General features: G+C 44.4%; 1 protein-coding gene across 2 annotated transcripts in view; it reads right to left on the bottom strand.

Annotated features, from left to right (window-relative positions):
• Positions 1-23400, bottom strand: part of ACBD6 (acyl-CoA binding domain containing 6) — an 84725-nt gene that overhangs the window by 49068 nt on the left and 12257 nt on the right. For both annotated transcript variants that reach the window (XM_066192134.1, XM_066192135.1), the window contains exons 4-5: positions 10023-10108; positions 245-350 (exon numbers count right to left, since the gene is read on the bottom strand). In XM_066192134.1, the coding sequence (XP_066048231.1) occupies positions 245-350; positions 10023-10108 (192 nt within the window). The remainder of the gene's footprint in view (positions 1-244; positions 351-10022; positions 10109-23400) is intronic.

The raw sequence follows: 23400 nt of genomic DNA, 5'->3' as shown, positions 1-23400 counted from the left end.
AATACCATAGAAACTAAGTTTCTGATCTGACGTGCTACAGCCCCACAGTTAGACATCCACACTACCAGAAATCCAGTGGAAAGCTGTTTCCAAACAGATTACCCTGTCTCAATGACCAAGTGTTTGTCCAACTGTTGCAGCACCTTGTTACAACAATCCTAACCACAGAATTTTAAAAAGGAGTAGCAGTGAATTAATACACAAAACTGATAAAAGATTGATGGTCCTTATCTTTTCTCCATACCTCCTCATCTGTGACATTCACATCCACTTTTTTTGATTGAATGGCTTTGGTTACATAGTCAATGTTGTTTTCTCTGCAGTAATCAAAAATGTTCTTGTCCTCTTCCCTGTTCAGGAAACAAAAGCAAAAGAAGCACCACGTTACTGCAGACACAAAGGCCACATGCACATTATATGCTTTAACTTTGTTACAGACATTTCTGTGCTGTCCTTGGATCAAAACAGGCATCTATTGCACATGCAGAATAATGTGCTTTTCCCCACCTCCCTCAAGTTAAGAAACACAAGATCCTGCTTCCTAGAAAAACAAAGGTTGTTTTTAAGATGACAAATGTCAGTTCATTCCTGTGAAATGGCACAAGAAATGTATGAAGTGAAGCCAGAAAAATCCACATTCAAGTTCTGGTATAAATCACTGCAATCCCACAGAAGAGAAAAGGTTAAAGCTGCACTTCTTGTAAGAGCCACTCTGGGTCACACCAAATGCCATCTACCCAGGACAGAGGCCACTAAGGCGGCTTGGAGAAAACAGCAGGACAAACAAGACACCTGCAAAACACTCTGTCCCTGGCTAAACACGTGTTGGATCCTGGATACACCACCAGCAAGGGCTCGCTTAGAACTGCTTGCAGGCAGAAAGAGCAAATGATCACAGGGGCTTGAGTCATGCCTACAGCTCCTCTTACAGTTAAAAGCAATACTGTAGCTTCAGACAAAGCAAAACTTCCACCCTTACCTGCCAAACAAGCAGAACCTCTAATGAAGTTAAGACCCTTCACAGAATCTTATAAGAATATTACCTTTAGGCATAAGTACAGTGATACCACCGTGCTGCTAGCAGAGAATAAAGAAAAGAGGCCATTGGTTTTCCAGAAGTTAAGCCAAAAGCCCACATAATCCTCTCTCTTTCTAGTTTCCAGCTGAAAACTATGGCTCAAATGAGCCCAGCAGCGTTGCTAAGGGACTTGGCAGCTTCACAAGAGTTAAACATGGAGTCGTTGCCTCACATGACATCCCCAGTTTCCAATCACCTTAACTAAAGACCTTCTGGATGTTCAGCAGAACTCAGACTGACAGCCTCAGTTGCTCAGAAAAAAGGGAGTTTGCTAGAGCTGGTCAGACCCAGTAAGGAGGTCAGTCTGCTCTGGGGGTTTCAGGCAGGAGAAATGCAACAGGGAAATTTGAGAACTGATCCCCTGGTGCTAAAGGCAACAGCACTTCTATTCATCTGCATTGCTCTTGAACTCATAGGCTGAAAAATGTCAGGAAGGAAAAGTAAAATCTAGATAACATCTGCATTTCTGAGCAATGGGTTACAAACAAAACCTGCAGTCCCCCAAAAATGAAATGCCAGCGAGGCCATGTCCTCTGCTCCCATCAGGGCAGGCAGAGCACCGTGACCCAACTCTGTCTTTTATTGTTGTGTATCTGGCTTACTGAGTTACATTATGATTCTTCAGACCTCAAGCATCTGTGTCCTGCCATGGTGCCAGAAAAAGGTGGGGAAAAGCACTGATACTTGCTCCAGTGACAGATCACTGCTTTCTCCAAAGAAGTCACTTCCTCTGCCCTCGCTCTCTCACCTTGCTCCCTCAGTAGCACTGCTCTCCAGCACGTCAGCCCTACTCTTTGTACACAGGCAGTCCCTGCAGGAACACCTGAGCTGCACCTTTCTAGTGAAGAGCTGGGAACCACACATAGGATTTCACACTCTGTGTTTAGACCTAAGGACATCACAGGAGGCTCCCAGCTTCTTGACCGGTTTGTCATGAACTCATTCGTTGGAGGTCTTGCCCGCTCGTTACACACAAGCTCCAGGGAAACGGATCACTGCATGCTTTAAATGTAATTACCTTGAATTCCGGGAAAAAAAAAGAATCTCACAGCGGGATTAGAAAAGGCAAAAGCTTATACTGCTCGAGATGGAGCTTGACAGACTCATGATGGAGGTCACAAGACATGCCTGCTCCTGCTAACAAGGGCTGATGTGATATGCTGGGAAGTCTCTCCAGTCCTACCTTGTTAGTCCAACCTCTCCAACACAACCCTGGCTGCCGACAGCAGCCTTTTGGGAGAAGCTGCTTTTCAGACAATGCTGTACAGTTCTGAATGCTGTACAAAGCCGAACTCGGTTCCCCATCGCACAGCCACACCTCCCTCATTTATTACAGCTCGCTCTTTCTTCCATAACACCAAAGCAAACGCCAGTCCCTTCTCACTAGAGAGGCCCACAACCATCCCCAGTTACTCCTGGGTGATTTTCCACGTCACAACCATGAGCTTGGGCTGTGCCCTTCCCTCCCTGGCAGGGAAGCCACCTGGTCATTGCACACGCTGCAGAGCCCTGACAGACCTCACAGGGCAGCACCAGAGGTACCAGCAGGGATGTGGCAGCCATAAAGGACCTGAGTGTGCTCCACAGGGAGCATCTGCAGGGTCTGTGCCAGCAGAGAGGGCACAGCAATCCTGACCTACCACAGCCAGTCCATTTTCCCACCACAGCCTCCAGACAGGATTTTAAAGTCTTTACCCGAGGATATTATTGTCTGTAAGGGGAAAATGACCTGACACAGCTATTTGGATATGATTTAGTTTTCTGGAATAACCAACTCTGCAAATGCTCTATATATCCCCATTCCAAAAAACCACTTTTCTTTCAGAAGTCTCCACAATGGAATTAATCCAGAATACCAATTTCCCCACCCGAAGAGAAGGTTTCGGGAAATTTCGTTCTTCTACTCTGCATTTATTTCTCAATCTTTACACCATTCCTTTGCTCCTGATGCCCTCCTTAAAAAAATTAAGCATATATTATATCCAACTTTTCTATAAATATTAACAAAGAGAAACAAGCCCTTTCCGGTCATAATGAGAACATTTTACCTACAAATAAAGTAGTCATATGAAGCTGCACTCCAGACATTTAAAACAATCTGATCCAGCTAAAACCGGGAAGGGAAACTGAGGAAATAGCTCAGAGGAGTTAAACCCAGATTTTTAGAGGGACCAATACTAGGGAAGACATTCTTGAATGGTGTGAATGGAATAACAAGAAGTTACTGTTATGAGCTGACTCTGCACACAATACAAATAAGAAACAGAGCTTGAAAACTTGGCAGCTGGGCTTTTCCCGCCTCCTTTATTTTACATGTGTATATAATAATACCTCCACTGTAGTAGCTACAGGAAAAGAAAAAGGATGTAATGATTCATCAGACCTGTTCCTAGCAGGAATTTGCACTCCTCGTAAAGATGGTAAGATTCAGCAGCAAGGCCCAGAAACTGACAGAAACAGGCAAAACCACGTGAAAAATACAAAAGTGACAGTGCAAAGACATGCTCAGATAATGTTACGAGGGAGAGAACCCATAGCATTTCCATCAGTATTTTCAGAAAAATCTCAATTTACATAAAAAATACAGTATTCAGGACATCTTCAGATGAGAAACATCACGAAAGTCAACCTAACGGAGATGTGCACTATAATGCAAAACCTGTAGCTAAAAGGAACACTCGGGTGCAATTTTCTTTCCATGTCAGATTGTCAAGATAAAAAGGAGTCTTCAAGTCAGTAAGCACCTGAGGTAGGTAGAGCTTTTTTATCTATTTCCTGAGGAGGGCTAGAGGGTTTCTCTTCTCCCTCGCTGATGGCCCCCAAAGTTACCTCCTTGTGCTCTCCCCCACCCCCAGTAAGAGATGTCAATTATGATTGAAAGATGAGTTGAAGTGTACCTGTTGCCTGCAGTAACACATGGGCAGCTTTTTCCATCCTTGAATAGAAGGATTTGGAAGAACTGATACCAAGTCATCTCTCCCCAGGCTTAGAAGGCTTTGCAAGCCTTCTCCACAGGCTGTCCAAAACACACGTGTTGAGCCAATAGGTTTAAAACAGCTCATGGAAAAGATCTGCTGCCAGTTGATCATTTCCTTCTTATCTGGAGTGCTGTAAAACTCCTTGCTTTCTAAACAGCACCAAGGCTGCCACTGAAAAGGCCAAAGAAGAGATTTGAAATTGACATTATTTTACCCTTGTGCAGAGAATACCCTCCAGGTATGCCCTGTCCCCTTCCTCCCCCTCCGCAGGTTACCTCCAGCACAAAGCTCAGGGCAGAGGGCTGAGACCAGGCTCTACTTTGGGCATCCTCTCCCCTTTTCCTGGGGCTGGTCCAAGGCACATCCCAGTGGATTAGCTGTGGAGTGGCCCCGGGTGCCGCTAACAGGTGGCTGTGCCCGTGCGCTTGGCACGGCGCTGCCGAGCGGGCGGCGCGGCGGCGGAGCGGAACGGGACGTGTGCGGGGAGCCGAGAGGCACTCGCAACACTCGCTGCTTATGTCGAGGCCCTTGGCCCCCCAAGGGACCCATTTTCACATAATCTATAATTATCTCTTCGCTTTAATCGCCTCGTCACTTCGGAGGCTCTCCTGGGCACAGGAAGAGGAAAAGCTCATTAACTGAACCTTTTCTCCTCTCTCCAGCCACCCATAGCTTTTAATTGCTTGGTGTTGTTATTATCTATCAGTGCAACTGGGATCATTTTCATAAGAAAGGGTGGTGCGAGGGAGGGAGGCAGGAGCAGGTCCCTGAGGTACGCTCCACAGACAAACCTTTGCTTTCTCAATTATTTATGCCAGCTGAGGTTTTACAAGCTGAATAAATCCATAACTCAAGTTTATTTTGAGCCGGCAGGCCGTCCCGAGGGAAGTGTTGCCCACTTGCTGGCACACTCGTGTGCCATCCCTGCGAGAGCCCCGCCGGGACATGGCGGGACATGTGTCATCCAATTCCCCACCTCGGTGCGGCACCCCAGAGGAGGCAGCTGGGAAAATGCCACGTGGGAGCCATCCCAGAAGGATGTGCTTTCCAAAGGGAAGGCAGCCTTGAGCCCTTTGCACCACAAAGCAAAGCCCCAAAGGCCACTGCTCCGGGGACAGTAAAAAGGGGGGAAGCAATAAACTTGGCAATCATCTTGAAGTCAAAAGCTTGGTCCGCTGAACTCACCGTGAGAGCACCCCTTTCTAAGCAACACTGACCTGAAAAACCCCAAGTCCCAGCTGCCAGGACCTGCAGGTGTTTTGCTTGAGCACACCATGGGCTGCCTGGGCTCCAGAGAACCAGGAAAGCTCTCCCACAGGGATTGCACAGCCCAGCACTTACGTGAGTGACACATCTGTGGCGTGGCCACCCACACTCATAACACCAGCCCGTAATTCCCAACATGGATGCCGCACATCTCTGCAGCTTTACACTCATTTCCAGTGCTGGAGTTCCCAAAGTAGAGCTGGAGGGAGACAACAAAACCCCAACCGTGCTCCGGAGCTCTGGGCTCATCCCAAAAGCCATCGCTGCTCTGAAGCAGCATCCTTGCAATGGATGCTGGAAGCAGCTCTTTAAAATTCAGCAGCCTTTGTGCCTGACCACATGCAGCGACCTCTGGTATTTTCTGCCAAAACAGTTCATTTGTCTCGCACAACAACTAATCAATTCCCAGGGCCATCCATCACGGGGGCTCGCACGAGCCGGCCCGGCAGCAGGACCAGATGGCGGCTGCGTTAGTGGGATTAATACAATTCTGATGGATTGCATGGCATCAGGCACGTCCTGCACACCCAGGGGTGCCTGCTCTGTACCCACATCCGAAATGTTGCCCCGCTCATGAACGGGGTTGCTCCAAATGTTTGGGGAAGGGTGGTAGTTTCGACCAGATAAGGGTTTCTTCCGCATCCCTCTGGATGGAAGAAGTGTAAAACAGCTCAGGGAGGCCTCTGTGCTGACTGGCAGATGTCATTCCCATCCTGGCATGCCAAGGCCCCGAGGAAGCAGCGCGTGGCAGAGTGCAGGAGGGTTCCTCCTGTGGAAGTGGAAAGGGACACGGACGTTTGGCAATGATATTTCTCATCCTCCACCTGCCAAATCAGTGTATTTGTTTCCTGAAAACACTTATAAACTGCCTACTCCTTGCTCCAGCTTTAAAAAAACACTGAAAAATAAAGCTGGATTTCCAAGGCTATGGTGCTTTTGGCATACGTCTGAGATTGTATCTCGGATGAGATTTATACTGGTAACACATCAATCAACCTCAGATCACTGGTCATTTCCCAGGTTTGTGAAACTCCAATTATAGAGTGCTTTGATCATGAAAGAGCTCCACTACTACTGCTTTGTTCTGGTAATAAGACCAGAAAAGGGACATAAAGCTTTATGTAGCGGTAAAAAAACAAACAAACCAAACCACCACTATACCTAGCCTGAAATCACTGATAACTTCTAAATTTTTCCTTCCAAGGGAACCTCCGAGTCCCATCATCAGTCACCAGCACGCAGGAGTTTTATGCAATGCCCGAGGGGAGAGAAGTGATTTGCAGAGAAACCCAGAGGCAGTGCACTATGCTAATACATCCTGCGACTGCTCCCCATTACTCACTGGGGGTACTCGAGCTCTTTATTGCCAGGGTTTATTAATGACTCCTAATTGATGACCGGTGCCCAGTACCCCAAAGTAAATAACTGCTATGCCTCATTAGCTCAAGAGACCTTCTCCTGATTTGAGGGCTGATCTATGAACATACAAATTGCACTGATTTAACTGAATCTCTTTCTAAATTGATTTAATTAGATCGGTATAACCTGTTTCTGTGGATGCTCTTGAATTTATTTGGAATCAGTGCAATGTACTGTGAGCCCAGACTGACCATTTTTCTATCTTGTTCTCAATTAGAAACATTTGAGATAATTAGTGATAAGGGAAAAAAGTGGCCCTGGCACAACCCGAGTTCCTCCTATTGCTGATCCACTTTAGGGCACGGTATGGTAACATCACTCTGTCCATCATTTACAGATCTGCATCCTAAGCCCCAAGCATTTCATTCCACAAAAGGAATGTAAGCACTATTTAGGCATAATTTTAGACAGTCAGTTTGAAATCAGCGGCACTGCTGCTTTGTTGCTAACTACTGCTGATGGCAAACTAGGGGTTTATTCTATTTAAAACAAAACCTCTTCTCTTCATACTACACAGCAACAGCTTGGAGGGCTAAAATGGTTTGATAAACTAATCTAAAGGTTCTGGTAAAGAATAAAACAAGTGGACCTGCTTAAGTGACCCTTCAACACTCCACACCATGCATTCTGGTCATTCTCCTGGTGCAAAGTGAGGTTGTGGCTCCAGATAAATCAGCAGCCTTTTCCTGCCTTCGGATCAGCAGAATCCTAAAGGGCACACGGTAGGGTGTGTTTGGCAGAGTAATACCTGCTGAGAAATTGTTTCCAGCAATCTGTCAGGACTCAGGCCTGATAAAGACTAAAGCTTTTTTTTGTTTGTTTGTTTTAGCTTTTAGTACACAAAACAAGGGAGTTTTCTTACTTATTCTGGGCTTCTTCAGTGATCCTGTAACAAGAAAATACTTGCGCTATCAACAGCACCGGCAAACAAACTAAAGTGGTTTGATTTCTATTCAAATTTTTGCAAGCTTGTTGCAAAGCTTCAGAGGACCCACCGTAGACGACTGAGTCAATAAAAGACTCTGCATCAAAGTTTCTTTTCTCAGCAGGTTTTGAGGCAGCACACAGGTACACACTGAACAGACAGCACGGGACATACCCAGAACTATCCATGTGTAAAAGCTTATCTAAGCTCAAGCCGATCAGATTTCTTTCCCCTTAAAATTTTTCATGTTCTTTCTCTACAGAAGATGCCTTATTTTTTATGATAACATTCTGTTTTATGAAGTATTACTGAATGCTAAGCATATGTTTTTGTAAGTAACCACTCACAGCTTCACAAGTCACCTTTCTCAGGTCCAGCTATGGAACCAGTACTTGCTCTAGACAAACTTGGACACGAAATCCAATGTTTAGAGCCACTCCCTCTTTGGTTTATCTGCTTCAAGCTTGGTACCAGAGCAATTTTGCTGTTTAAGGCTATGCCTTTATTAGTGGAATTATCATACCAGAGATGTGCCTATATGTGCATGCTTATTCCCTGTTCCAGGAAGAGAATGAACAGTCGTAGACAAAAGAGCCAGGAAATGTGAAGCTGTACCACTTGTGGGGAGATGATGGTGACACTTGCTCATTCCTGCCTTGCAGGGAAGACATTGATGCCTGGGAGTCAAACTGTGCTGACAGACTACATCAGTTTCCACTCTGCCAGCAGAGTCAGGACACTTCATTCAACAAATTCCAGCAGAATCGCCCTGTTCTAGCTGTGCAGGAGACTACACCTGCCTACAGCCTCATCTGTAAGGACAGCTGTGCTGTGCTAAACAAACAGTACCTACTCTTCACGGTATGTTTGGGAAAAAAGTATTTGCAGCTGTACTCTTGGACATAAAAAAAACACATGAAAAGGTTTAGGCTGGTCAAATGAACCACAGAAAATTCTGTTTTTCTGTACACTATGTTGTATTTCAAACCCAAGAAAGGGCAGAGGCAGCACTTGAAATAACCAAGATTCTGACAGCACTGTAGGGATATGCTCCACCCTTAAAAGGAGAGCTTGAACAGGATTTAAACCACAAAGTCAAACTGTGAGATCAAGGATGTTGGCTGAGACCCGCACTGATGGAGCAGGGACAAAAAAGGAGCTGGTGGCCAGCAGAAGTGCCATTCCTCAAACAGTGTGTTAAACCAAGGTCACACCTGAGCGCCTCTGCTCGAGGGCCAGGGCAAGTCAAAGATGGGTTGGCTCTCCATGCAAGGGCAGGAAGCTATTCCTGGCCAAGTACTCCACTCTGCTCCACTCCACTCTAAAGTGGATTGCAGCCCCCAGGGAAATGCCTGCATTACTGCCAAGCACACAACTGCCACCCTGCCTGCTTACAACAGCTGCCTCCATTCCTACCTGAGCTCTTTGCAAAGGGTTAGGAGCCACCTGATCAAGATTCCTGTTCCTTGGTTTGTGTGTGACAACAGGTCAAAGAAATGCTGTGCTAGAGTTTTTGCTCTTTAGGTAAGTTCTCCACTGGAGACTGCATGTGAAGGAATGAGTGTTTAATTTCCTGGATGTAAAAAGATGCAAGGCATTAATTAAAAAATGGGATCATACACATGTAAATGGGTGACTACATGTCAGGAAACACTGTCAAAAATTTAGTCTTCTCTGCCTGTTCATTTTAACTAAAAATACAATACAGTATTCTAATATTTCTTCCACAAAATCATTTAGGTACTGGAGTTTAATATCATACCCATGATTAGTAGCCTGGAACAGCAAAAAATAAACCAGACAAAAACCACCCAGGTGTCCTGATTAAGTAGCTCATGTCACTTACTACTTGCACCTTGACAGTTTTAAGTAGCAGCCACTCTAGTTCAGTAAATGCAGAGCTGGCTTTTCTAGCTGCACAACCTAGAAAAAAATTAATTTGATATAAGGCACAAACTGTCCCTGAAGGCAAACATTGTCCAACACTAAAACCTTCACTGAACAGTCCTTAATGAATGTATTGGTAAAGAAATAACTATTTGAAAAAGGCAGTGCCTGAATAGCTTTCTATTAAAAATATCCAATATTGCCTTTTTTTTTTAAGCCATATAACTGAAAAATGGGAAGCCTTGCCCTTCCCCCACATCTTGCACTAGGGAAAGGTTACTACCTGGCAATGATACAGGCAGATATTGATTTAAATGATTATGGACCTGAAAAGTTCTTTCCTGTCATTTATTATCCTGTTGTAGCTGCCACCACACTTGTGCAATATTAAAAAAAAAAAAAAAAAAAGCTTAACAAAATGACATTAGAAAAACACTGTTTTAAACCGAATTCCAGCACAGATAATCACCTGATTATTTCTTCTTCTTGATATAATGAGCTGATGACTGGGCCTCCAAATCCGGTTTTGCTCTCCTTTCCCCTCTTCTCTGTTGTCTGAAAGAAAAAGAAAGATTGGTCCAGCATCCTGACTCCCACCATATTCCCAACTCTCATTCCCAGTCCTGGCCCTTCAGGACCCAAAAGCTAAGCCTCTGTGAGGCAGCATAATATTCTGTTACTAGATTGCAAAGCTTGCCTTTATAAATCTATTTAATATAGATCTAAAATTAAATTTTATAATGGGCAGCATTTCCAAATGATTTACTCCCGGGAACTCTAGGATTCTGAATGATTCCCCCCATAATAGAAAAGAACAATTAGAATAATGATTGATCGATACGGAGCCCCAGGCCTACCTTTTCAAAAAACCATCCTGCAGCCTGGGATCTTCAATTGCCTGACTTCACATTGATGCCAGACTTTGAGCAGGGGTAAGTGCCTGCTGTCTGAAAGCCTGACCCAATTAGGGGTGCAGAGAACCACAAACCCCAACTCTTCCACTGCATTAAGTATTTTGCTTTTCAGATAAGCAGCCAAAACTGGTTTGGAATTTGCAGCAGCAATTCCTTACAGAACCAGCCCCTTAATTGCAACTTGCTGCTGCCAGTGGACAGGTCTGAGGCTTTCTGTGATGGCAGTGACACGCCTAGTGTGAGAAAAGATCAGGAGCAAAGTCCCAGCCTCTTGCAGCTTCTCTGTAGCTGCAATACACAGAATCAGAGAACCCTGGAATGATTCGGGTTGGAAGGAACCTTAAAAATCATCTAGTTTCACCCTCCTGTCATGAGCAGGGACACCTTCTACTAGACCAGGGTGCTCCAAGCTCTGTGCAACCTTGGCCTGGAACACTCCCAGGGATGGGGCAGCCACAGCTTTTCTGGGCAACCTGTGTCAGAGTTTCCTCCCCCTCACAGGGGAGAATTGTTTTCTGATATCTAATCTAAACCTACTCTCTTTCACTTTGAAGTCATTCCCCCTTGTCCTGTCGCTCCAGCTATTGCAAATAGGCTTTCTGCATCTTTCCTGTAGATTCCCTTCAGGTACTGGAAGGCCACAATTGGATCACCCTGAAGCCTTCTCTTGCCCAGGCTGCACAATCCCAGTTCTCTCAGCCTTTTCACACAGGAGAGGTATTTCATCCCTCTCATCAGCTTCATTACACCCAAAAGCATTGCTATCCCATCAGAATTCAACCTAGAAAGATGTGGATTTTTAAAAACGTACTTATATTTGTCTTTCTTCCTGCTCTTCAGTTTGTTTTTGTTTTAAATCAACGTACTAGTTCCCTGTAATACATTTATATTCCGCCCAGCTTGAGCCAACCAGTTCCACCTTTGAGTTCTCCTGTACCAGCCCAAAGCCATAACATTAGGTTTGCAGATATCACAGACATACTTCTTTATAAGAACACATGGAAAGGAAATTGGCTTTGAAGACTATTCCACGGCAAGTGGGCTCTCTCTAATTTAGAGTGGGAAGTGACATGAAGTTCTCCTTTCTTCAAAGGAAAGGGCTTCAGAGTCTGTACAGTGCAGTGCCCCTCTTAAAAATTTATTTAGCGGGGAACCTTACTGTCCATCAATTACTTCGATTCCACTAATAAAATAAAATTAATTTCAGATCACCTGAAAGTGCACAGAAGAGTACTTCCTATACAATGAAGCTATACTCACTACTAGTCTATCCTGTTTGATACTGAGGGACGACAGGCATCCAATCAGTGTCAGAAACCGCAAAAAAATTTTAATCTATACTCTTTTATCTCTTCCCACTCTAGTTCTTAGTAGTAGCTTTTCTCCCAAGTCAGAAAAAACATTTGAAAAAATAATTTAATCTTTCTAGAGGCAGAAATTGTTAAAAAAAAAAAAAGATTTCTAGGATTAAGTTCATTTTCTTTGCACAACAAATGCATTTCTACCAAAGATTAATCACGTTGATTGAGTACACATAAGGTCATCGGGAAACTTAGTGATAAAGGCTTTCCCAAAAACACTCAGGCAAAAACTTCTCTGGCTTTGAATCCATATACAAGTTACTTTGTCCAAGTAGCTTTTATCTCATCTCTTTCACACAGAAATAGGTAATTCAGTATTCAATTTATGAATGTTGAAGCAAGCTTATTCCATCACAGTCCTTGATATGTAGAACAAGTTTATGAAGAAGGTCCAGGAAAAGATTCTGTTTTCTCAATATTTAGCCATAAAGACAGAGACAAAGCTCCACCATTCATCCTCAACTGGACTTTCAAAGGGGAATGATTCCAGGCTTGCCAGAGGAGTTAACTCTGCTGCAGCACAGATACAAACTGCTTTCTTTCAATGCAGATACAAACTGGTTTCTTTCCAGCTGCCTTTGACAACCTGCCTATCCATGAGCTCATCAGCCCTCTTCCAAAATCCCTGCTGCCCAGCCTGCCAGAACTTCCACGCAATATCTGAGCACGATGTTCCAAACTCAGGGACACAAAAAGTGGGGCAAGAAGCAGCAGTTCCCTCCAAATCACGTCACAGCTACTGACAGCAACTGGTGTTTTTATTTGTTGTACATCCTGCTGAAGGAATCAGTGACACACAGATGCCTTTTTCCTTCTTAAATGTCTCGACATTTTTACAGCAAAAGAGGGCTTTTAGGGCTACCTACATGCAGATAATGACTCATGAGTTTCAAGTCACATTACCCCGCAAACCACAATGAAATTAAAAACTGACACTGCAATTTTCCTGCCTCTCCTCCGTTAAAAAGGCACTAATAATTAACTATGTGGCTCTCAATTAAGCCAGCTCCATTTCTTTCACTGCTGGCAGCACTGTCCAGAAGCACTGCAGATGCACAGCTTAACTAACAAGGAACAGGATGACCCAGGGCTCCCATAATTTGGAACCTGAACCCAAGGGAGACGACAGCAGCAGCATCTACAGTTGGACCATGCAAGAGAGGTGCTGTAGGAAAGGCAAAATTGCTATGGACTCCATCAGGACAAGACATTGCTCTTAAAATGCCAGTTAAAAACTGTGGGAATAAAGAGGAATTTGTGACAGCACGTGAAGACGCCTTGGAGGATTGCACTCGCATGCCAAAGCACAGGCAGTGGCATGTAAAAAATAGGGGGAAAGACGATAGAGAAGCGTAAGACATGCCTTAAACAGTGAAATTTCTCATCTTTTCCTCTAGCCCACTGATTCTTTGTGGCTGGTGTACAATTAAGGCTGATGTCGAAGTCACTGACCCTGTGACAGTTAACTTTGGTGGGCGGGTCTGGCTGGCCAAAACCAGCATAAATCACGGGCAAATCTAGGCTTCAGTATGCAGCAAACGTACTCCTGAAGAGACATCTGCAATTCCCCTGACTCCAGCCGGGCTTAGGGACTGGCGCAGGGAACTCCACTAAGCCCAGAACTATCCTTCTCAAATGTCACCAGGAATGCCAGAAGAAAAGCCACACACCTCCAGGAACAGACAGTGGAGCATCCTCGTCCCTGCCTCAGTGCACTGGATTTGTCAATACCAGCCCAGCTTGATCCAAGGGACAATGGCATCCTGGCTGGCTGTCACTGGCAATGCTGCTCCAGGCAGCCTCAAAGCCTGACAGCCACTTTCGGAACAAAATGGAAATACAGGGACTAATATTTGCTAACATCATTAATTCTTTTTTTCTTCCCCACTCCCCCTTCTTCCTTTATCCACCATGTCAAGATGTATACTTTTAAATTGTTGTCAGCCATAAAACAGACGTCGTGTCCCAGTTCAGAGGTTAACATATAATGACAGACACATTAAAAACCCTGTCCAATGCCTCACTGAAAATTTCAGCTCCATCTTCTCTTCAACAAGACAGTGGCTCAAACTCACTTATAAGCTTTAACAACATTAAAGCCTAATCATGATTGAAAAATAAAGGAGAAAGAGAAGCTGGTTTTATCATACTAAGCATTATGGAAATGCAAAACAATTAGAGACAAACATTTTCTTTGCGAGGGTTGCATCACAAAACTCTCCAATGATCACAACATGATCCATTTCTCTCTCAGCATTTTTGGGGAGCGGGATGAAAATCATCATTTCAAAGGAGGAGCAGTAGTTTCCTGACGGGGGTTGGTTTGGTAGAACACTGTCTTGCTCCATCCCTGAAGACAGGACAGGGATGGTTTATTTTTCATTTCCACACCCAAGCTTTGTTCCAGTCTACACAAAAAAGGCTACAACAGATATAACACGATGGCAAATCCATGGGGCTTCCCAATGACCCACTTCAAGCTCGAGAGCCAGAAGTAGTCACAGAGATGCAAATGACCTCACTCTCAGTTATTAGCTGGGATGGAATGGGACACAGCTATTTACAAGCAGGGCAAGGGACTCCTAATTCTGACAGAAAGAAGGTACAGAGAAGCCCTATGGAAACACTACAAAACAGCAGGAACAGCACAAGTTTCAGTAAAGCCTTTAAAAAAATGGAAGACCATAATTTCGAGTTAACAGAAGAACTAGATCCTGGGCATGGGTTACATGTAGGGCGTCCCAGTTTTATCCAAAGCAACACGGGAACTCTGCCTGGCTGGTTTTGCATGCTCAGACACCCAGCAAACACAGATTATTTGGCAAGGCACGAGGCTCTGTTGCACTGCACATCTATCATGCCCCCAATTCCCCCACATCTGCTCTGGCTTTTCTCCACATCCAAAACCTTTAAATAACTTCTCATAAATACATATTTAAGAAGAAGAGAAAGGCATCAGCAAAAAAAGGTTCATTTCATCAAAATACTTATCTTCAAAGTAACCCTGGCTAATGCCTTAAAATGGTCAAGACAGAGGTTTTCCATCACCATGCACCTTGAAAACAGAGGAGTGAGACAACTTAAACGAGAGTGATGCATCAGCATCTCACACCTGAGCCACCACACCACATGGAAGAAGTTTGCACTACTTATTGTGTTATTTTCCTCTTCCTCCGAGCCTGATGCAGCTTGAGTCAGAGTAGCAGCTGTATCTAGCTCTGCGGGATGCAGACAAGGAATACTTCTAACAAAATCACTCCAGTCAAAGCTTCTCAAGCATTTCCGCAGCAGCAAATGTGTAGTGCAGATTCCAGTCTGCATTTGTGCTGCACAATTCACCTTCCTCCAGCTCACCTGTTCCTCCAGTGCAGGTGTCAGCCTGCCACATTCCCAGGCACAGAACCCAGCCCTGGGGACAGGGACACATCACCTTGCCCTGTACCTGTCTGCAAGGTGCACACACAGCGGCAGACAGGTGAAACACTCTCCTTGGCAGGAATGTGGCAGCCTTCAGCAGCCACCGAAATCCATCATGGCCTTTCTAAGTGCTGTAGGGCTTTGAACTGCAACCAAGGGTCCTCAGCCACCAAGCCCAAAGGAGCTGCAGTTGCTGGATGCTCACGGAGATCTGCTTGGCAGGGGTAGGAGAAACCCAGGCCCAGGTCCCAGCTCCCCAAACTACACCTGGGAGGTGTAACAACCCCAGTCTGTTGTTCTGGCAGGACAGGTGGTGTGCTGGAACCCTGTCAGGCTCACAGGAAGGTGCCAGTAAATCCCTGACATGTGCTGACTGAATTGTAATTAAGCTGGTATAGTCTCAGGTGAGAAATTTTACAGAAGACACTTCAGACACAAGAGCGGACCTGCTCTGCTGGCCACCATGTTCCCCTAATGCTCTGGATTAACATTTCTCTATTTGAGGAGTGAGGATTATTAGGGAGACAACAAGAAAATGTAAACTCTCCTAAAGTTTCAGACACTCCCCCCCCTCCTCTCCCTGTGTGCCACAGCCTGGCCATCCTCCTGGGAAGGGAACTTGGACAGAGACTAATTGTATTTGACAGCAGCAATTACACACTAGGCTGGAGATTAGAAGCTCGTTAATTGTGTGTGCCATAATTGCTGCCTTCTTTTCCTTTGCTAGTTAAGGCCAGTGCCAGGAGAGCCAAGGGGAGGAGGGTGCTCTCCACCCCAAACGCAGGTGGTCCGAAGATGAGAGCCCCGGGATGGGGAGGAGATGTCCCTGGTCCCCCCACGCCGCGGGAGGCTCCTGACCCCGGAACAATGCGGGAGGGTCCTCCGGCAGTGCGGCTAATGAGGCGTGAAATGAGGACAAACAATTTTCTCTTCCAAAGGTATTTTCCACCTGTATCCTTCTGACTTTACAGCTCGGCTGAACTTCACGCTACCTGCAGCGGGAGCGAAGGCAAATATTAACCCTTTGGAGGTGATGCCGCTACAGGAAATGTATCTTTAACCACTTATAAAATTAGGCATCGTTTCACATGGTTTAAATTCATCAAATCCTTCCTTCCTGACTAAGATATGAGCTCAGCATTTCTCACCGCTCTTTACCGACCACTGTAAGGCAGTAACACTCAAATAAGATACAAATCCCTCCTGGCTGAGGGCAGCCTCTGCAAAGCCACCTTTCACAAAAGGCTGCCGTACCCTCCACGCCAGCCCAATTAATGACTGTCATAAACAGACTATTTTAATATTCCTCTCTCAACAATCCTTCTTGGCTCCCCGCAGCAGCTCTGCCCGAGCGTGCACATGACTCAGCACCTGGAGCCTTTTCAAGAGCCCACTGAGGATCTGAACAATCTGAGCAAACTGCCCCTGAAAAATGGCAGCACGCTCTGCAGGATAACGTGGGGTTGAGGTGGGTTTTTTTATTATTATTTTAAATATTGAAGCGGTAGTTTAGTTAATACTCCAATAACGTCTACGTGAAGTTTTCGGGTTCTTTTAAGTCTCATCGCAGAATTTCCCTTTAAAAAACACAATGTAAGACAGGGAAAATATTTTCCTGATTACAGTCAAAAAATAAAAACATTCTCTAAGTAATGTCATAGTTAGACAGTGCTGTGATCTAAAGCAAAGCCTTGCAGATTACTCATTTAACTATAATGACTTAATTAATAACTGCACCATAATCACAGTTGGAAATTAGTAGTAAAGACAGTCAGGGGAAGGGAAATAAATGTAAAATGCATAACATAATTTTCAGCAAGTCTTATGCTTGCTAGAAGCTGTGATTTCATGACTCACTGTACACATTTTAGCATATGCATGGAAGGAAATACTATGCTCAACAAAAAGCCCTAAAGCAGTGGCTTCCCAGAGTTTTGGGTTTGTGGAGCACTTTTTTTAAAAGGAAAAGCAGACATGGAGGCAGCAAACACACCGGCAGGCTCCCTTCCTCAAATTCTTTTCACGGACTCTACCAAAACTTGCAGATTCCCAGGGTCTGCAGACACTGGGTGAAGTGTTTGGACCCCTTCCAGCTTGAAGGAAACCAGGTCAGTCCTGGAGCAATCAATCCCTTCTGTCCCATCACCTGTATGAAAATACTTGAATGCCAAAGCAGAGGGGACCAAGCTACAGACACAAACACAGCCTGTACTGTAATTGTTGGGGGGGTTTTGTCAATCTAATACAAGATATTTATAGAGCTTTACACAGACATTTGTAGGAGAAATAAATACATTCTGAGCCAAGCTGGAAATACTGAACAACTCTGTGGCTTGGGATGAAACCGGTACTCTGGAGCCTGAAAACACCCCTAGCTTTTCATAAATAAAGGACATCAGCAGCCATCCTCTGCTTTCTGGAGTGTCACAGGGCCAGACATCACTGCAGTGGCCAGCATCCTCACAAAGGATAAAAAGGAACAGCTCTGAGGCTGCCAGACCAGTGCCATGGACATTTGTTTCCTGCAGCACATCTCGGCTCTGAAGGCAGAGGGTGGATTTATGAGGTCTGCAGGCACAGAAATGGCAGAATGAACAGATCTTTGCTGGTCCCAAACAGGAACAAGGTTTCCAAATGTACAGTGCAACCCTTGGCAGGCTCAGTCAGAGGGATGCAGCATCTGGATGCAGCTGCCTGTGGACAGCCCTTAATGCTGAGCACTGAGGCTGTGCCTGAGCCTTTGCTTGACTTTGTGTTGGTTAATTCAGCTCAAAGTACCTATAGATGCTCCAGAGACGTTTGAGGAATGCCACCTCTCCTTAGAACAGGAGTAATTTGGTACAAGAGTGTCCAAGTATTCAAGTAGGAGACAATAGCTGCCCTTTTAAAGGAAAACTTTTTCCAGTCTAAGAGACAAACAGCGTTTACATGACATTAACCAACGTGTTAGTTAAAATCCAAACAAAATCTTAATCTCCAGTAATTACACTCAACACTTCCTTGCTATTTCCTGTAAAGAGCAAGCTAAACATAACCACTTAACCTTTTTCTAACTCAAAAAGCAGTATTTTCACTAAAGCAACAGCTTAATTATGCTACAGCTTGTGTTATACACAAAACAATTACAGTTGGCTTCTCCTACTCAAAAGCATATGCTATTCTTAATTAACACACTCCCTCTTTTAAACCAGCCCTTGCCCTGCCACGTGAAGCAGCAGGGTACACAGATCCTTCCTGTGTTTGAATACTTTCAAGTGAATATCTACAACTCCACACCTAAACATCAATGTATTACATATTCCACAGTAAGATAAACCTGCAATTTCTACCCAAGTTCCTGAATTTTTTTAAGAGTCTCTGACACAGCAATTTCAGAGTCTTGCAACAGCTTCAATTACTTTGAAAAATCGGATCTTTTTTTTTCTACATAAAGGTTGAGCCCTTCCCCGTTTAAACCAGTCAAGCCTGGTGGGTTGCTGGCCAAAACAGGAACGGGAATTTGAGGAAGGGCTGCCACAGCTCCCAAGGGAACAGCAGAGAAAGTCAAAGCCCCCCTCTGGAATGTCCACCAAGCACCACAAGCAGAGGATTCAGTCCCTGCTCCTCCCACCCTCACTCACCACCTCACTTGGCTATCCCAAGAGAGGATTTTTCCATGTTTCTGGGCACTCTGGGAAAATAATGGGATCCACGGGTGTCAGGAAGGCTCTCTACTGCTTAGGAAGTGACCTGGACAGCAGGAATCATCACAGAACAGTTTGGGTAAGAAAGCACCTTAAAGGTCACCTAGCTCCAGCCCCAGTTAAAACTGGGCAGAGAAAGCAGATCTCGCCTTCCTGGTCCTCCTCGCCTCACCTTGCAATTTCCTATTTAATTTTTCCTCCCCTTCCAAACCTCCTGCTCCACCAGAGGCTCTGCTCTCTGCCCCAAGCTTCTGAACTGCCCAAAGCAGCTTCCTGCTCGGTTCAACACCTCTGCCAGCCCATCCTGCAGCTTTCCCAGCCCTCAGTTCTGTCATGTCAGCACTACCAAAAGCATCATGCACCGATTTGTTTTAGTCAGAGGAGTTTTCAGTACAGAAATGAACCTCATAGGAAGGTTTTGATCGCTGGTGGAGTCACTTCTCATGTCACAACACTGCTCTTTCCTGCTTCCAGCCTCGCACAGCTACTTCACAAAAACGAGCTTTTCAATGCCTTCGTCATTCACATTTTTGTGGCTGAGGAGGAGCAACATTGCTGCTAAAACCTGCAATGTATGAAAACTGCATTTGGCATTTAAACACCTTCCTTGCCTTGCCAGAAACTGCCACCTCAAGGCAGAAATGACAGAGGGCACGTCTGGTTGCACCTCAGTCATTTCAGCTTCTGGTCTGAAATTTTAACAAATTCAACCTTGCCATCTCAGTTTAAGCCAAGATCTTGGGCCCTCCCTGGAAATATCAGTATTTAACCATTTTCTGTCAACTCAGCCACAGAAGCACCAACCTTCAGCAAAGGATCTGCAGCAACTGACGCCTGATCTGGTGAACTGGTCCTTCCCTGACACTGAGATGCTTTGTCAGCTAGGAGAGCAATTGCTCAAGTGAACTTTTAAGATTCCAGAGCTCAGCTGCATGCCATGCTTCCAATCCCATAGCCGTGGAATCACAGAAGAACTGCAGCCAGCCAGCAGAACCTGTTACTTCTGGACAATGATTACAGGGATGAGAAAAAAGCAAAAAATTCCCTGCTGCACAGAAAGTTACACAGCAAAGTGATTTGTCTTACTCTGTTAGATCTTGTCATCACTGCATGCCAGTAGTCTGAGATTATATATATATAAATGTACTTGCTCTTTTTTTTTTTTTTCCAGTTGTCTCTGGTGTATCTGGCTAGCATGCAGTGTCTTCATCCACCTGCAAGCCAGGAATCGTGATGCTGGGATGCCACACACATCACTCTGCTGCAGCAGCACACTCAGCAAGGTGGAACTATGCCTCTAATTATTCTTTTTTCCTGAATACGTCCCAAATAGTATGTTCTGTAATATTTTTGTAATCAGTGCAAGATGGTGAAAATTAATTCAGTGATGTATTAAAAAAAAAGTTTGAATATTAATATTTAACCAAAATCACTACTGGTGACCCCCCTCAATTTCTTGGTTGGAATTCTCAAAGCCCACTACTGTTACATCCAAGTAGCTGCAAGAGAATATGTTATGCTACTCACAGCACACTAACAACAGAGTGCATTGATACTGCTGGATCTGAGCTGGAAAAATGAGGACTAGCATCTCCACAAGCCAAAGTTAGCCCTTGGAGGGCTGGTAAGATTGCAGATTAAACATATAGTATGTTTTCAGCAAGAACAGGCAGCTTAAAAGGAGGGAGAGAGAAAAGGCATAACCCTTGTCATGATAATTCTCTCCTTTGAAGAAGCTTAGGGGCACAGAAATGTGGGCAACCTCTGCACAGGATTCCTCTGTGCAGCCTTCAATCCACAACTGCATTGCTGGTTTGCTGCCTGAACTTCAGCCTCTCTGAAATACAGACTTGCAGCTTGGCACTGTTGTATTTCAATCAATTGCTTGGTCGAGGATCAGAATGTCATAAATAAAAGGAGCCGAGACCATAAATTTCTGCGGAGATGTAAAATCAAAGAGAACAATCCAACAGACTCCCAGGGGGTGGGAGGCTGACACATATTCCAGCTGTTTATATTTCTACTATGAGATGCTTGTACATTTTAACTTCTTCACTTCTGCACAGCTTGCCAGAGCCACAATTCCAAACAACTGAAAATCTCAGTGTGGGTCTGGCATTTTGTTTTGTGCTCTACAATAAAAGGCTGCAGGAGAGATATAAAGCCTGTGATTGATCAAACTTGTCCACAAACAAGCCCCACCAGCACAGCACCCCAGTGCCTGGCAGGTGAGTTACTTGCAAAGACAGGGACAGAAAGGCAGCAAATCACCTATGGACAGCTTTGTTTGTGAGTAGGATCTGTATCAAGGACTTATAGCATCAGAAGACACTCCTCATGAGAAGATACAGCAAAGCGACACTGCCCACCTTTATTGCAGAAGAATGAAGAAATTTAGCACATATTTGTAGGGTGGTATTTTAGTTTCTGACACAAGAGGAACTACAAAACATCCCCTTGCTAATAAGAAAAATTGGTTCTGAAAGGATGCTCCAAAAGCAAAGCACTTAAAGTCTAATTTTGCAGATAACAAAGTGCCTTTTTTTTCAACTTGGATAAATAAGGTGGGTCACTCCACCTCTAGTCTCACAAGTAGGAGTGAAGAGTACAGAAACTGCAAGGTTTTGTGAGCCATGCACAGTAAATAACTGCATCCTCCACTAACTCCACTTGCATGCTACAGATTGTCCCTCATACAACCGGCAAAAGGCAGCAGGGCAGAAGAATCCCTCTGTGTGTTAAGATCTAAACCTTCTCAGGATATAAAACCCCTCCAAAATTATTACATACCCCAATGTGGTTCACAAAAAAAGAACTCAGCAGTTTGTCTAAAACCAGAGGACACTGTAGTCTTACATGCCCCAAAGCCAGGAGCCTGAGGTGGAACAATTTTCTGGTTTTAATCTTGATTTCTAGTGCTTCCTTTTCTGCTAAAAGAATAATAATAATAAACACAGGCTTGATGATTTGGTTTTGCTCTGTTTTGTTTTCAAAGGGGAAGAGCTTGATTAGAGTTTACAAATTATTTCAGTGATATGCTTCTTCCAGTGTGGTCACCACTGAAATGACCTTTCAAAAAAAAACAAACGTAGAGCAAACAGTGATCTTTGTTTTCCATATTTTGTTAGAATATTATTATTATTGTTATTGTTAAACAACATCTGGGTAAAAAAAGCAAAACAAAAAGAGATCTGAAATTCCCTGAGGATGAAGTGCCACATACAAAGAAATGTGCAGAGCAAAGCCCCTGCGGTGCTGTTCCACAGCTCCTCTTCCCAGTGTGCTGCATTAGCACAGGACAGCAAGCTTTGGGGAGCACAGCCATAATTTGATTAGTGCCCACTTTACACGACCCAATTAAATTGCTTTTATATTATAAAATAAATAAAGTCGCTGTTTTTCAAAGTTTTTGACCTCGCAGCACAGCAAGCCATAAATTGAGATATTTCCCCAAACAAAGCAGGTATGTATGTGAGCTCACTGCTGCTGGTGACAGGCAGAGAGAGACCCAAACAGGTCTTTTCGCTTCCTGCTCTTCCCATCCCCCTTGTAATCCTGCCCACACCACTCTGCTGCTCTTTCCCAACCACAAACAGTGGCTGCTGGGACAGATTATCAAGGGAGACATCTGTTTGACTGATAGACAAAACAGGAAAACACGATGGGTGCACTCATTTTGTTTACACACAACAGTTTTTCTAATGCATTTCTCAATTTCCAGAAGAAATTCCCCTGGCCTGCAGAACTAACCAAGAAACTCAGAGATTTCAGCCTGAAACTGTATTTACCAGCCACTAATCTAATTCTTAAAAGTTGACCAGACATACAACCTGTAAGCTGCAAAAGATCAAAGCTTGTTCCAGATATCAACAGGGCAAACTTGAGCAATGAATCCAAATTTAAGAAAACTTCAAGTTTTGATTTCTGAATGTTTTTTTTTTTTATGTCATTGGAAAGAGAGTTTGTATTTGAGTCATTACAGAATTTTTTCAGTTCTCTTGGAGATCCTACACTACGGAGATTCTAAGTTGCCTTGGAGAGCTTACTTAAATCCAAGAGGCTCATCCATTTAAATCAATTGTTAAAATAATTCAGTTAACACCTGGTGCAACCTGCCAAGAGCACACATAGACCTCGGGTCCTCTGCAAATCTGGGAATTGTTTCTCCTGCTTTTCACTGTATCCCTGAACTGCAAATTCTCTTTCTCACATTTGAGTTTCAACTTGCTTATTGCATATAAATGTGACAGAGAAAGGTTGTTTCACCAGAAGGCAGAAGGGATGGAGCCCAGCCCTGGGCACAGGGTACCTGGCCACCCACCTTATCAAATATTGCCCCCTGCAGTACTTCCTGCAAAAACACCCAGTGGACAAATCCATTCGTTTTATTCCCAAAGGTTTTCCAGGTTATCGGACTGCTACGAGCCTGCAGCAATCGTGTATTTGCTATTTTATGGACCCTGAAGTTTGTT

This window comes from Chamaea fasciata, unplaced genomic scaffold (assembly GCF_029207755.1).
Source record: "Chamaea fasciata isolate MVZ Bird 193981 ecotype frontalis unplaced genomic scaffold, bChaFas1.0.hap1 SCAF_10, whole genome shotgun sequence".
Lineage (NCBI taxonomy): Eukaryota > Metazoa > Chordata > Aves > Passeriformes > Sylviidae > Chamaea > Chamaea fasciata.
The sequence above is the reverse complement of the archived record's forward strand: the minus strand, read 5'-3'. Positions and strand labels throughout refer to the sequence as shown.